Below are 16,354 nucleotides of genomic sequence, written 5' to 3' on the forward strand. Positions count from 1 at the left end.
TACCCTACTGATACTATTTTGCTTTTCTCCCTGCTTTGCCAAAAGCAGTATTTGCAGACCACTTTGCCTTCCCAGAGAAAACTACCTATGTTTTAATGGAATTTTCATACATCATACCCAGTAATATGTAGCTCACTTTTATTTCATGCCATCTAGGTTGCTCAGAGTTTGCAGGTATGACACTTCGAAGAAAATAAAATAGCAGGCTGCCAGAGCACATCTGTCCTAAAAGTATGACTCAGTCTCACAACTGCTTTCCCAACAGTGAACAATACTGACATTTCAAGTAAAGAACAAAATCAACTCAGACAGCAAGAAAAATACTTAAAAAACTAAAAAAATTATTCTCCTAAATAAAACCATACAACCACATGCAGAATTCAGAGCCTTTGATCCACTTCCCAAATCTTGTTCTGAGTCAGGGCAGAGGGCCCAAGGCCATCTGCCATCCCTCACGAAGTACTGCACACCAGCCTGAGCTGCTGACCCCTGGCAAGTATGAAGGATCCGATTTTACTGCTAATATGCTTTTTTGTCCTTAACACTATCTAGTGGGCTCAAGCCTTTATTGAGATTCACTTCGAAAGAGGTTCTGACCTACCTTCCTATACAGGAGCTTGATCCATCTTAACAGGCCATAAGAAAGGTTTGGTCCTCTACATTAAACAGCATAAAGCTGCAAAAAGACTTATGTTTAAATTGCCATTACTGCCTTTTGACTTCTCCTCTCAGATAAAGATGAACTTATACCTCAGAATTGTAAGGAGTAATAGACCTCAAGACATCATTTTTCCATACACCTGCACTGAAACAGGGTACACATATCCATGCCAACTCTGACACGTGTTGGTCAGACCTGTTCTATAAAACATCTGTCCTTTTAGGACTCCTTTTGATAGGTAAGGGATGAAAATGTTTGTCTCTCTCATCAAGCTGTTTTATTTATGCAAACCCAACTTCTTGGTCAGCTGTTTTGAGTTATTTTCCATATTTCCACACCTAGGTGCATTTCAGAGATACTGCAGTGACTATTCGGGCTCTGTTCCCCTCCACCATCCTACCTGTCCCCTGTAACTCAAACTTCAGTAATTTAAAGTCGTCTTCTGAGCATTCCTGGCTAAAGCGCTCTAGAAGCAGCACGTGTGTTTGCCCCCCATACCTTATCTAAGCTCTGTGCCATCCAGCCCAGCACACGTTAAGACATTTGTTTGATTCACAACGTTGCAGCTCAGCATTTGGTTAATGTTTTTTTTTCCTGCTTGAAACTCCCTCATCATATCTACACCTTTTACAAACCTCCCTCAGGGCCACAGCTGGATTCCTCTACGGGGCAGCTGTGATGAGCAAGTCTCCTGCCTTTCACTGCTGAACATCATCTCCCGAGCCAAGCGCTCCGACGTTTCATTGCAAGTGTCACACAGCAGTAAAGACTGAAAAGCTGACAAAATCGCAAAAGAAACATGGAAATTTTGTTTTAAAAAATGTAAGGAATAATGAGTAGAGGCAGAACAACCTTGATTCATAGTATCATATAAAACAGCAAAGAATGGAGGGCTACTTATATTTTGAAGTAGTCATCCGTTGAACTGCTACTGCTTACCTAAAAATGTATCGTATTTGAAGAAATGAGAAGCTTTTCCTCAAAACTTTGACTTAATAAGGGAAAACAATATTTTCTTTAGTTTTGAAAATAGAAATTATTCCGGTTTTATTTCAATTAGGCTGCCAAAGTATTTTGTTTCATTCATAGAAGTTAAATGGAAAATAAACTTCCAGTAGAAATGTTTACTAAAAGTTTAAAAAAAAGATGCCCTGACTTGATGCTGAAGACTCCGACTTTTTAAATAAGGGGCTCACAGAATGGCAAGAAGTAAAATTAGTTTTGTTCATTTTGCTCTGAATTAAAAGTATAACAAAAATAATTTCAGGACAGTATGAAAGTAATTGACAAAGTATACTTAATATTTTATACACTAAGGGCAACTTTTCAGTCGAAAATTAATTTTGTTCTCAACTTAGAAAACTGTTTCAATGGGAAAATTTCCTCCGGCCATAATAATTGCATTCATGTTCTCATCATTTATACCAGAGGAATCACTTGTAGAATATTCAAATTATTTGGTTGCTGTGCTGCGATTTGCAAACTCAATTTAAAAATAACACAGAAAAGTTTCCCACAGCCCAAAAGATGACCTACAGAACACTACAAAAGTAACGCTAAGGGGCAGAAAAGTTAGAGAAGTGATAAAGATTCAAGTCTTTTTAAAGTTGACGAGGCCTAAAGATTCCCTGACATCCTTCCACCATTAGGGCAGAATTGCTGACACTGGCTTTTTATCATCTGGGCTGTCCAAGGTGAACACTTTCCTGTTGCCTCTTTTGTTCTGTCAGTAGAGAAGAACAATGACTCCTAATGAAGAATGCATGCAGGCACAAAATATCAGAGGCATTTTTTGACTGTCACTCAGTTGCACATTTTTTGACTGGACTCAGCCTGAACTTTTCAGATGATCCTTCAGAGAAGGACTGATGGCATTACTCAACAGAAGAGATGAAAGAGGTCTGAAGCATCGTTTTCTGAGCTGCCCGAGCCTCAAGGGTCTTGTGCCTGCTCTTTCCCATCCCCGTGTACTTTGGGGTGGAGAAATAATAGAAGATAAATACGACCTATCCCGGAAAAAGAAATGCTGCCTTCTCTTTTATGCTTTGATCAAAGGGACAAAAATATATATTGCATGCACTTAATATTGCAAAATACACCAGTAGTTCACAAATCTTTGGAACAGTTTCAGAGATGACGTATAGACATTTTTATTTGTAAACATCCTAAAGGTGAAAGGATGCTATGGGCTACTTAATGCAGATCTCTAGCCTGCAGCAGAACAGAGCTTTACTAGGGGATTTATAGTCAGTCTGCATTTTGGCATTCACTATCTTAACTGAGTATTAAACACAGACCAAAAACTGCAAAATGCACACTGCCTGCAAGGTCAGTGAGTGAAAAATTATTAGGTAAATAACACAGGGGGTCTAACCTATGCTTCAGAGTACCTGTTTTGTCAGTGAAAAAAATTAAATAAAGGAACATAACAGAATTGAGAGCAAAATATGCTGCAAAAGCATGAATATATTAAAAATCTAAACATATACACAATCAAAAACCTACCAAGGGCTATTAAACACGCAGTTATACTTTCTGGCAAGGGGTGGTGGAAGGGGAAGTACGAGGCTTCTACTGCCCTCGGCACACGTTTGCTCAGGCAGCGAGACCCTCCGAAAGACACACATACTGTGAGCCATAAGGGCTCGATTCAGACAAATCCACCTTGTGCTTAGCTTTAAACTCATCAGATGTAAGCACAGATTAATTGTTCATCATTTTCTTGATATTTTGTTTTATATTCTTAAGTAGAGACGAAGCAAAGCACATCTTACTAAGGCTGTGCTCAGGACCTAGATAAGAAACCAGAGGAACACCAATTTTTGCTGCCTCAGGCTCATCCTTGATAACGGTCTGGAGCCCTTCCTGGGATCAGCCCGTTCCAGAGAAGGCTTCTCTGTAAGAGGCTACAGATGTACCAACAGTAACTACAACCCCCTGTACCGACCATGACAATTTCATATGGCTGAAGTTGGGTGCCACCCACTGCCAGCTGTAAAGTACAGCCAAGTACCACTGCAACTGCGTTAAATATTGCCAATCCCTCCGAACAAAGCGGCAAACGAAGAGATGGCCCAGAGCCCACATGGGTCAGACAAAAATAACGCAAGGAGAGGTCGCCACTCACTATGGATAAAAACATTTCCGAAGCCTTTACTCCGACTTTGCTTTGCCCCTGCTGAGGCAGCGCTCCCACTCGCGAGGCAGTTTGCCAGCGCCGGGGCGAGCGGGGCCACCCCGCGACGGGGCCATCCCGCGACGGAGCCAAGCTGGGAGGCTGACGTGGGGTCCTGCACCCGTGGGCAGGCATGGGGGAGGCTGGGCAGGGACTGCGACTGCCCCGCAGCGCCCTGACAGCTGGAGTTACACTGAAACAGCTATTAAAAAAGCAATAAATCTCATTTTGACATCTACTTTTTACATTTCCCTTTTTTGCCCAGTGCTTTTGGAATCATGTATGGCTCTTGCCTCAAATAACTGAACATGTTTGTCTACCTCTCAGGGCAGCATAATCCTCAGAAAACAGCCAAGATCTGCCATAGGTATGATGGTGCTTGCTGTATTTGCATGTGTGATGCTTAAATACATTTTCAACACGGCTCCGCATGTACATGGGACTCTCCCAGGCCACAGAAGCTGCCACAGCAAGAACATTATGTTTAATGTGGGCAGAGCCACCAGCACTCAGCCAGGCTTTCATCTGGTGTAAGACAATCAACGCAGAGCCAGTGAAGCCAGCAGGCTGGCCAGTGAGCTCACGGCACCTGCAAATACATCCCTGTATCTCCACGTCAGGTTACACCATGCTGCCTTCAAATTAATAATTTTGATATATATCACACAGAGAAAAAGTTTCCGTAGCATAAACCTGGCATCACGGCAGGTAAAGGCAAGATGTGAAGAAACACTCTTGCTCGTCCAGGATTCCCAGGCAGGGAGGTACATGCTCCTGCACCAAATACAGCTCACACTTATCAATCGACCATACAGCATGCGTGGAAAAGAGTCCAGTTTGAAACTACTCCCACACAGTAAATACATCCAGGAAATGTCAAATGAAATGTGAAAAATCTCCAGCTCTCTACATAAAGTATGCCTGCATGGAAAAGGAGGGTGTCTGGGGAGATCCCTTCCTTCATGCTACGGGAAGCAATAACATTTCCACCTGGTGTTTCAAATGCACAAGGATGTTATTTCTTGTTACTGGACTCTCCAGAAACATTATGAGAGGAAGTTAACGGCAGAGCACAGCCACCAGAAAGTTGATAGGTGCTGCAGTTCAGTAATTGGGATATTTTGGTTGCTGCTGTATACAAAATCATCTCACAGTGACAGAATAGCACTCAGAGCGCATCACATAAACAGGCTGAAGTAATTCCTAAGTTTTCCGAGTCAGTGTGCAAAGCAGGGATTCTGTATTTACTGACCCACTCCAAAGGGTCTCTTCACTTAGCAATTCGGCCCGTCGACTGACTAGTAAGAGGGTCTGGGTCGGAATCCCGACCTTCTCCACAGAGGCATTGCCATGGCTTTGCTGCTCAACAGAACCGTTCACGAGGCCATTTAATAAAGGAGAAACTCAGGCCTCAATTAAGCAAAAGCTGTTGTGGAGATGAATCAACCAAAAAAATCCCAACACTCAAAGCTAAACTGAATCCATTTCCATGGATTCCAGAGAACTCGCACACGTGAGCCAACGGCTGGCAAAGGGGCAAGGCAGCCCTTGGATTTCACTTTGGCATTTCAGGGACCTGCCTCAGGAAGTCAGCCCTAAAACCAGGAATGATTAGAGTTACTGAGGCACCCAGTAGCTTTTTCCCTCTTCCCTGTTCGTCTCTCCATAGTTCTCAGTTCTTCCGACCAAAGAAAACTGCTGCTGCTGATCTCCGCGCCCGGAGAGCCGTGTGCTCCCTTGCAGGGATGAAGGTCAGAACTGCAGCACAGACACGGGTCAAGGGCAAGAATTCGCCTTCACTGTTTGGAGTTCATGAGGCTGCCCTGGGAGCACAGCTGCATCCACTTCTGGACTACCCAGTGAAAGACAGACATGGGAAAACTAGAGAGAGGCCAGCAGAGGAGCACCGAGATGCTCAGCAGGCTGGAGCACTGGGTGTAAGAAAGCAGTTGGGCTTGTTTGGCCAGGAGAAGACAGAGCTAAGGGAAGGAAACCTGTTCTCTATTTCCAAATACCTGACTAGCCATTACAGAGAAGACCAAGCCAAGCCCTACTCAGAGGCTCACAGAGAAAGGGATAGAGCAACAGCCACGAGCTGCAACAAGGGAAATTCTGAGCAGATACGAGGGATAAAAGAAATCACCATGAAATGGTGAAGTGCTGCAACAGACTGCTCAGAGAGGCTGTGCAATCTCCAACCTTGGAGATATTCAAGACAACTGGACACAGTCCTGGCCTGGCTTTGAAGTTGTCCCTGCTTGGAGCTGGAGGTGGACGAGTCAGCATCCACTGACATTATTCTACAGCTCTAAATCCAAACCGAAATGAAGGAGCAGTGGCAGGTCTGACCGAGAGAAGAAGGGGCAGAGGATGAGAATGGGACTGTACGGGCTGTACATGTGATCGAGAAACGCACTGAGAAACGCTCACCAAATGGCAAGGAAGGGAAACCATTTACTCCCATCTTTAATAAACCCATGTTAGGTCTTCTTTTCTAAGATTAAAAAACCCCGAACTTATCCTTGTTCCAAAACATGAAGAAACCAGCCTGGTACACTGTCCTTTCCTGTTTCTTCTGACAATGCTGGGGGTTTTTGTGGACTTTTTGTTGTTTGTTTATAATTAAACAAATCAATATAAACAGTTTGTGTTTATTCTGAAAAAAAAAAAAAAAATATCAAAGGAGGGGAAGAAGGACTGTCTTTTAGGCCAGTAACTGTTTGGGTCTTCAAACACCTTCAGCCGGGCCTCAAGTGAAGTGAAACAGACAAAAGGTGCTGATGTGCACAAAAAGAAAAGGGAGCAATCAAACCCCATGCACGTGCCAAGCATCATCAGCCGATTGGCACAAACAGGCAAGGAAGAATGAGCGAGATGAAGAACAGTGACAGACGGCCCCAGACTGGTCTGTTAAGCCTCGGTATCTGTGCGGGGGCGCTCGCTGCAAGGGGAGCGAGCAAAAGGCTTCAGCCAGTGAGCCCGCACGCACCCTTGCACAAACACGGGCACGGGCACGCTGCGTTTCCCCGCAGCTGGATTTAGTAGCTGTGCGTGTTTACCCAAATCTGCTCAAACAGCTACAATTAGTCACAGAACTCACAACATCAGCGGATTGGAAGTATTGATCTATGCAAGCCATGAGCAGGGCAACCACGGAAGGTCAACTAGGAATTTTATGATCCCAGGACAGATTTGCTGCTGGCTGTCGTGGGTTAGGTTGAATCGCCACCCCCCCCCAACAACAGCCGGTCACTCCCCCTCCCCCACCCCCAGGAATGAGGGAGAGAATTAAAGGATAAACATGTGTAGTGGTTTAGCTCAGCCGGCAGCTGAGCTACCACGCTGCCGCTCGCTCAACTCCTCCCTCCGGCGGGATGGGAGGAGAAAAAAAAATCAGAACGAGAGGGGCGAGACCAGTAGGTTGGGATAAGGATGATTTAATAGAACAATATCAGGAAAAGGGAAAAGAAAAAAACCACAGGGTAAACAACTCTGAACGTATAAATGCGAAAACAATACGAACCGACCGCACGCGAAACGCGACGCACCGCCCGCTCCCGATCACCGAAGCGAACCCCTCCCCCGGCTGCTCCCCCAATATATTCCCTGAGCATGAGCCACATGGTATAGAACAGCCATTGGCCAGGCTGGGTCAGCTGCCTGAACCGTGTCCCTTTCAGCTTCCCGCGAAAAAGAAAAAAAAAGAAGAAAAAAAAATTAACCCTTTCCCTGCCCAACCCAGAACATTATCCACCCCTTATTCTATACCATCTGCATCATGCTCAGAACATACATCTTCCAATTAATGCCCTTACTTTATGGACCATCCCTCTAACACGTCCGTTGAGTTCATTTAGCCCGCGATTTTGGGGCCCCTTTATCCCAGCAGTTCTTCAGGTCAGGCGAGGCGGTGTGCAGTATCAGGTTGTTGCACGCTGCATCTGGAGCTCGTGGCTGGTGTGTCCGGCACGATCCTTGACTGTGGGTCGGAGATGTCAGTCTCAGGAAAAGTCGCTGGACGTGGATTGCCGAAAACTCGTTCTAATTCCAAACCACTCATGCGCTCTGGACAGGGGGCATGGAAATGAATTTTCTGCTGTGCACACTATCCCAGAATCCAACAGTCCAGGGCAGCAGACTGCGTGGATCGCGAGGGCAGAGTTGTGTTGCTTTATATCTTAAAAAAAACGTGAGAAAAATGATGAAATTTATGCCAATATTCTTTCCAATTTATTGCCTGACTTTACTTCTAATCGTTGTGTTTGTGATTATGTGGGTGTTTCCCCGGGAACGTTTTTGTTGTTGTCGCTGTCCATGTAGGCCATCCCCGCAGCCTGCTCCCGAGGCGTCAGAGCCACCAAATGTTGTTACTAGTCAATGTTAATTAGATGTTAAAGAAAAAAATAAAAATGTTAAGTCTCTGTTCTAACGTTGAAAACTGTTGTTAGCTATCGTTGTTCATCAATGTTAATCAGGTTTAAAATTGTTAAGTCTCTATTTCCACATTGAAAATTGTTGTTGCGCGCCATCTCTTTTCTTCTTTCTTTCTCTATCACTTGTGCCACCATGGAGAACCATTTTTTTGAAGAAACACCAGTTGCGGATGTCCGTCCGAAGATTGTCGGGAAGGAAGACCACTGGCTGTGTCCGAGATCTCCTGCCTTCCCACGGACCTCAGAGTGGAATCCAGGAAAACCAGCGTGCACCCAGACCCTGGGGTCCAAAAGCAGAGGGGACTGGAGACCATCGAAGACCCCTGGTGGCGTCTCGAGTGACAGCACTGGGCATGCGCATCACCGCCAGGTAGTGGGTGGAGCCAAGCGGGACTGGGGACTTCGCATCCACCTGCTCAAGGAGTCGGACTGTTGGGACACTGCAATTCCATGGTGGCAGCTCTCCTCCAACTCTTCCCTTCTCCGCATCTTTCTTTTCTTTCTTTCCAATAAAGTTGTTTTGGCGCTTGACTCCGAGTCTTAATTCTGTTCCTGGGAACATGAACAAAAAAAATAAAGAAAACCACGCTCTGGTCTGTGACCAGTGTGTGGCCTTAACGTAATACAATTTAATTCATGGGCTATTTTCTCCCAGCATCAAATCCCCCTGGGGTACACATCGGACTTCCCCATCCTTTTGCATCACCCACCAAGTGCACCCAGGTCCTTGGGCAAAAGCAATCCCACGAATGGATTTGCCTTTGCCCGAGGTGGGACTAACCCAGACTGCCTTCCCCAGCATATTCTTTACATGCACTACAGGGACCTTGTCCCCATCTACAACACGAGAGTTTTGATTGGGCAGGACCGGGTCGACTGGCAGAACCTCTAGTGTTAACCAGCCAAGTGGCCTTTGCTAAATGGGTATCCCAGTGTTTGAAAGTTCCACCACCCATTGCTTTTAGTGTTGTTTTTAGCAGCCCATTGTATCGCTCAATTTTCCCTGAGGCTGGCGCGTGATAAGGGATGTGGTATACCCACTCGATGCCATGTTCCTTGGCCCAAGTGTCTATGAGATTATTACGGAAGTGAGTCCCATTGTCCGACTCGATTCTTTCTGGGGTGCCATGTCGCCACAGGACTTGTTTCTCGAGGCCCAGAATAGTGCTTCGGGCAGTGGCATGGGGCACAGCGTAGGTCTCCAGCCATCCAGTTGTTGCTTCCACCATTGTGAGTACATGGCGCTTACCTTGGCGAGTTTGTGGGAGCGTGATGTAATCAATCTGCCAGGCCTCCCCATACTTATACTTTGACCATCGGCCTCCGTACCAAAAAGGCTTTAACCGCTTGGCCTGCTTGATCGCAACACATGTCTCACACTCGTGGATAACCTGCGCAATAGTGTCCATGGTTAAATCCACCCCTCGGTCGCGAGCCCATTTGTATGTGGCATCCCTCCCTTGATGGCCTGACGTATCATGGGCCCACCAAGCTAAAAATTTTTCGCCTTTATGCTGCCAGTCTAGATCCACCTGAGTAATTTTAATCCTAGCAGCCTGATCCACTTGTTGGTTGTTTTGGTGTTCTTCAGTTGCTCGACTCTTGGGTACGTGAGCATCCACGTGCCGTACCTTCACAACCAGCTTTTCAATCTGTGCAGCAATGTCTTGCCACAATGGGGCAGCCCAGATGGGTTTGCCTCTGCGTTGCCAGTTGTTCTGCTTCCACTGCTGAATCCACCCCCACAAAGCATTTGCCACCACCCACGAGTCAGTATAGAGGTACAGTATTGGCCACTTTTCTCGCTCAGCAATATCTAAGGCCAGCTGGATGGCTTTTACCTCTGCAAACTGACTCGATTCACCTCCTTCAGCAGCTTCTGCAACTCGTCGCATAGGGCTCCACACAGCTGCTTTCCACTTCCGATGTCTCCCTACAATGCAGCAGGACCCATCCGTGAACAGAGCACACCGTTTTTCACTCTCTGAGAGTTTATTATATGGTGGGGCCTCCTCAGCATGCGATACTTTCTCCCCTGGTAACATTTCAAAATCTTTACCTTCTGGCCAGTTTGTGATGACTTCCAAGATTCCCGGGCGACTGGGGTTTCCTATTCGGGCCCTTTGTGTGATGAGTGCAACCCACTTACTCCACGTAGCATCAGTTGCATGATGCGTGGAGGGGATCCTTCCTTTGAACATCCAACCCAGCACTGGCAGTCGGGGTGCCACGAAGAGCTGCGTTTCAGTACCAACCACTTCTGAAGCAGCTCGGACTCCTTCATATGCTGCCAGTATCTCTTTTTCAGTTGGAGTGTAGTGGGCTTCGGATCCTCTGTATCCTCGACTCCAAAACCCAAGTGGTCGACCTCGAGTCTCCCCTGGTGCTTTCTGCCAAAGGCTCCAAGCAGGGCCATTCTCCCCGGCTGCAGTGTAGAGAACGTTTTTTACATCTTGTCCTTCCCGGACTGGCCCAAGGGCTACCGCATGGACAATCTCCTGTTTAATTTCTTCAAAGGCTTGTTGTTGCTCAGGTCCCCATTTAAAATCGTTCTTCTTCCGAGTCACTTGGCAAAGAGGGCTCACAATTAGGCTGTAACTTGGAATGTGCATTCTCCAAAAACCCACAACACCTAGGAAGGCTTGCCTTTCTTTCTTAGTAGTTGGTGGAGACATAGCTGCTATTTTGTTGATCACTTCCACCAGAATGTGGCGACGCTCATCCTGCCATTTTATTCCTAAGAACTGGATCTCCTGTGCAGGTCCCTTGACTTTACTTCGTTTTATGGCAAAACCAGCCTTCAGAAGGATCCGAACTATTTTCTTCCCTTTCTCCAAAACTTCTTCGGCTGTGTTACCCCATATGATAATGTCATCGATGTACTGCAGGTGTTCCGGAGCCTCACCCTGTTCCAGTGCAGTTTGAATCAGCCCATGGCAAATGGTGGGGCTGTGTTTCCACCCCTGGGGCAGTCGATTCCAGGTGTACTGAACACCCCTCCAGGTAAAAGCGAACTGTGGCCTGCACTCTGGTGCCAAAAGGATTGAGAAAAACGCATTAGCGATGTCAACCGTGGCGTACCACTTGGCTGCCTTTGACTCCAGTTCGTATTGGAGTTCCAGCATATCTGGCACAGCGGCACTCAGCGGCAGTGTAACTTCATTCAGGCCACGATAGTCTATTGTTAATCTCCACTCCCCGTTGGGCTTCCGCACTGGCCATATGGGACTGTTGAAGGGGGAATGAGTTTTACTGATCACCCCTTGACTCTCCAGTTGGCGGATCAACTGATGGATGGGAACCAGAGAGTCTCGGTTGGTGCGGTATTGCCGCCGGTGCACCGTCGTGGTAGCAATTGGAACCTGTTGTTCTTTAACTCTCAGCAATCCCACAACAGAAGGGTCCTCCGAGAGACCAGGCAAGGCAGACAACTGTTCAATTTCCTCCGTCTCCACAGCAGCTACACCGAAAGCCCACCGGTACCCTTTTGGGTCCCTGAAGTACCCCCTCCTGAGGCAGTCTATGCCCAGGATGCACGGGGCCTCTGGACCAGTAACAACACGGTGTGTTTGCCAGTCATTCCCAGTTAGGCTCATTTCAGCTTCCACCACAGTCAGCTGTTGGGATCCCCCTGTAACTCCCGAAATACAAATGGGTTCTGCCCCTTTATGGTGTGAAGGCATTAGGGTGCATTGTGCACCAGTGTCCACTAAAGCCTTATATTGCTGTGGGTCTGATGTGCCAGGCCATCGAATCCATACTGTCCAATAAATCCTGTTATCCCTCTCCTCCCCCTGGCTGGAGGCAGGGCCCCTCTAGTCCTGGTCACTGTATTCATCACGGTCCTTCTGTACGAACAAATTAGAGGTGCCTTCAAGAGGATCAGAGATGGAGTCAGCCCTTCTATACTGTCTGGGGCGCTGCCCACTGGAGACCGAAGCAACACTTTTCCTGGAAGAATCCCCTTTTATGACTGTTTTCCCTTTCAGTTCCTGTACCCGTGCCCTTAGGGTCGAGGTAGGCTTCCCATCCCACTTCCTCATGTCCTCTCCGTGGTCACGCAAGAAAAACCAGAGGCTGCCTCGAGGTGTGTACACTCTGTATTCTCTCTCTTGATTAGGGGAACGCTTGCTTCTAATAGCTGAGACACAGGTCCGTGCAGGTGGAGAGTCAGACATATCATCTTTGAATTGGTGGAACTCCTGTGACAGTTTCTCCAAACCCGCAACGCAGGCCTGTACGGAGGAAGAAACACTTCCTTCGTATTGCCGGAGTAGAGCAGCCACATCCTGCACCGTTTGTTCTTCACCTTCTTTCCAAGCTAATATTGCCAACGAGTTGGCATATGATGGTGGTGCACTTCGTAAGAGTTTTCGCCACATGAACTGACTGCATGGGATTTCATCTGGATCTAGGGGTGACTGCTCATTATTCAGGTCACCATAAATTACCTCCACCACAGCTAACTCCCTCAGGTACTGGATGCCACTTTCCATGGCAATCCACTTGCCTGGGCGACATGTGATATCGTCTTTGAAGGGGTACCTTTCTTTCACACTTGACAAAAGCCGCCTCCAGAGGCTGAGGGTTTGTGTTTTCCTTCCAATTGCTTTGTCAATGCCCCCTTCCCTAGACAGGGATCCCAGCTGCCTAGCTTCCCTACTATCTAGTTCCAGGCCATTGGCCCCGTTATCCCAGCACCGGAGCAGCCAGGTAACAATGTTCTCGTTTGGAAGGCGGCTAAAATCCTTTCGCATATCTCGCAGCTCGCCTTGCGACAGTGATCGGATGATCACCGTCTCATATGTGGGTTCTACCTCTTCCTCCTGTTTTTGTGATGGTCCTGGTTCATTTTCATCCCTTACTAAGCGAGCTGTTTTCTTTAGGCACTTTCTTTTCTGTACAGGGGCCACTGACAGGGGAACAGGTGGGTTCCCCAGCTCAGCTGCAGCATCTGTCATGCTCTTACCAGATTCAGGGACCTCCTCCCTACTTTGAGGGTGCTGAACAGTATTAGACACGGCCACTCGGTAGGCATGGGCCAGGCCCCAGCACACTGCAGCGAGCTGTGTGTCCCTGGAATTGCCAGGGCGACAGCACACTTTTCCCAATTGCTCTATCAGTTTGTCAGGGCTCTGTACTTGTTCGGGGGTGAATTCCCAAAACACTTGAGGTGCCCACTGTTCTAGGAATTTCCCCATGTCTTCCCACACACCGTGCCACTTGTAACTGTCCTGCCTTGGGGCACATCTCTTGAGTTTTTTGAATAATTCTTTAATCCCAGACAGGACCTGAAAACCGTTCCAGACAAGCAGCAGTAGGACCATGATGGCCAGCTCACCCCCGGGACATTCAAAATCCTCAAAGGCTGTTGTACCCGGCCCGAACGAGAAGGGCGGGCTGAAGGGCCGGTGGACGGGATCGTCCCCCGACTCCGCCGCCTGCCCCGCTGGTTGGGCGCGATTACCAAAAATTTCCGGGAAGTGGCGCCTGAGATACGGGCACGATGCCAATGCCGCGTACACGGAGCAGCCCAGCCGCGTGGCCAGCGCCACGACCGGACCATAAGCCCTCGTTATCCCGTACAGCGCCAGGAGGGCCCTGAGCCATCTCCCAACCGTCATAAACATCATCACAAACAGTACATAGGGCATGTAGGGAATTGCGGAAAACCACCACGAAAGCAACCAGAACAACATTATGATCAATCACTATTAACGCAATAAACACGTATAACAAATTTGGCTCTGTAGTTATCCCAACCCTTCGAGCCCCACGTTGGGCGCCAAAAAGGACTGTCGTGGTTTAGCTCAGCCGGCAGCTGAGCTACCACGCTGCCGCTCGCTCAACTCCTCCCTCCGGCAGGATGGGAGGAGAAAAAAAAATCAGAACGAGAGGGGCGAGACCAGTAGGTTGGGATAAGGATGATTTAATAGAACAATATCACGAAAAGGGAAAAGAAAAAACCACAGGGTAAACAACTCTGAACGTATAAATGCGAAAACAATACGAACCGACCGCACGCGAAACGCGACGCACCGCCCGCTCCCGATCACCGAAGCGAACCCCTCCCCTGGCTGCTCCCCCAATATATACCCTGAGCATGAGCCACATGGTATCGAATAGCCATTGGCCAGGCTGGGTCAGCTGCCTGAACCGTGTCCCTTTCAGCTTCCCTCGAAAAAGAGAAAAAAAGAAGAAAAAAAATTAACCCTTTCCCGGCCCAACCCAGAACAACATGAAACCCGTGGGTTGAGATAAGAATGATTTAATACAGATGATTTAATACAATGTAGGTGCTCACCACTCCCTCGTATGCGAAGCCCGTCTCGTCCCGAAAACTGCAAATCCCGGACGAACGCGAGGCCCTGAAATAGAGAGGGGCAGAGAGGGAGAGAGAGAGAACTCCAAGAGTGGGAGTGCTGGGAGAGAGAGGGGAAAGAAAAAAAAGAAAAGCAATAGAGCGAAAAAAACCACAGCAAGCGCAAAAGAGCAAAAGCGGCAAAAGCCAAAGCGCAAAAGCCAAAGCGCAAAAGCCCTTCTTCCGGTCTGACCCTCGCTTTTACACTGGGCATGACGCTGCATGATATGGAATACTGATTGGCCAGTTTGGCCCTCAGTCCTAAGTTCCACCACAAATCACAAGGGGAATTGTGTCCCCCTTGTCCCATCTATGCTCCCCCCTTATCCCGCCGTGCTTCTGCACTCCGGCACACTGAAAAGTCCTTGGCAGCTTGTTATCAGTGTTCTTCTCAGAGTGAGCCTCTGAGTAAAACCAAAACATGGAGCTTTTCTAGCTGTTAAAAAAAAACCTCTGTCCCAGCTAAAACTAGGACAGTATCCACCCCTTATTCCATACCATGCACGTCATGCTCAAACCTTACATATATACTATTCCCTTAGCCATGGGTCATCCCTCCAAAATGTGTCTTCATCTGTTGTAGCAGTCTCTCAGGGCAGGAAAGATGACGTGGAATTCGCTCAGTCGGTAGAACGGATGACATGTAGTCTTTGTTGCGTGTGGCGCCTGGAGCTCGTAGTTGGTGTATCCAGCCGCTGTCTGCAGGTTGAAGATGTTGATCTCAAAGAAGTTGCTGGGTGTTTGGAATCGGTTCTGATTCTGACGAAGTTCATTCTTCATTAACCTGGATGATTCTTAATATAATGACATTAGTACAATGTGACAACCATAGCGATGATGGTATGCAGGGACAGGGTTATTCAGCAATTAATATCACACAATTCAATTCATTTTATCATCTATTTTCACCCAACATCAAATCCCCTTGAGGTACACATCGGACTTGCCCGTCCTTTTGCATCACCCACCAAGTGCACCCAGGTCCCTGAGCAAAAGCAATCCCACGAATGGGTTTACCTTTACCCGAGGCAGGAATAACCCAAACTGTCTTCCCGAGTATATTCCTCATGTGCACTACAGGGACTTTATCTCCTTCTACAGTATGTAGAAGTTCTGATTGGACAGGACCAGCTCGATTGGCAGATCCTCTAGTGTTGACTAACCAGGTGGCTTTTGCTAAATGCGTATCCCAATGTTTGAAGGTTCCACCACCCATTACCCACTCGATGCCATGCTCTTTGGCCCAGGTGTCTATAAGATTGTTACGGAAATGAGTCCCGTTGTCCGACTCAGTTCTTTCTGGGGTGCCATGCTGCCACAAGACTTGCTTTTCAAGGCCCAAGATAGTGTTCCGGGCGGTGGCATGGGGCACAGCATAGTTTTCCAGCCATCCAATGGTCGCTTCCACCATTGTAAGCACGTAACGCTTGCCACTGCGAGTTTGTGGAAGTGTGACATAGTCAATTTGCCAAGCCTCTCCATATTGATATTTCAACCAACGCCCTCCATACCAAAGAGGTTTTAACCACTTGGCTTGCTTGATTGCAGCACACGTTTCACATTCATGGATCACCTCTGCAATGGTGTCCATAGTTAGGTCCACCCCTCGATCGCGAGCCCATTTGTATGTGGTGTCCCTTCCTTGATGGCCTGAGGCATCATGGGCCCAACGAGCTAGAAATTTTTCACCTTTATGTTGCCAGTCCAGATCCACCTGAGCCACT

The 16,354-nt window shown here is 47.6% G+C and overlaps 1 protein-coding gene across 1 annotated transcript; it reads right to left on the minus strand.

Moving 5' to 3' along the window:
* Positions 1 to 7,734: 7,734 nt before the first annotated feature.
* Positions 7,735 to 13,923, minus strand: LOC147525872 (uncharacterized). Its single transcript, XM_086630860.1, has 6 exons — positions 12,236 to 13,923; positions 12,017 to 12,195; positions 11,068 to 11,813; positions 10,134 to 10,202; positions 9,519 to 9,660; positions 7,735 to 7,901 (listed from the first exon to the last, which is right to left on the minus strand). Exons 1-6 carry the CDS (start codon positions 13,921 to 13,923, stop codon positions 7,735 to 7,737), a joined length of 2,991 nt encoding a protein of 996 aa, XP_086486986.1.
* Positions 13,924 to 16,354: the final 2,431 nt, after the last annotated feature.

Source organism: Tauraco erythrolophus, unplaced genomic scaffold, assembly GCF_009769465.1.
Source record: "Tauraco erythrolophus isolate bTauEry1 unplaced genomic scaffold, bTauEry1.pri scaffold_55_arrow_ctg1, whole genome shotgun sequence".
Classification (NCBI taxonomy): Eukaryota; Metazoa; Chordata; class Aves; order Musophagiformes; family Musophagidae; genus Tauraco; species Tauraco erythrolophus.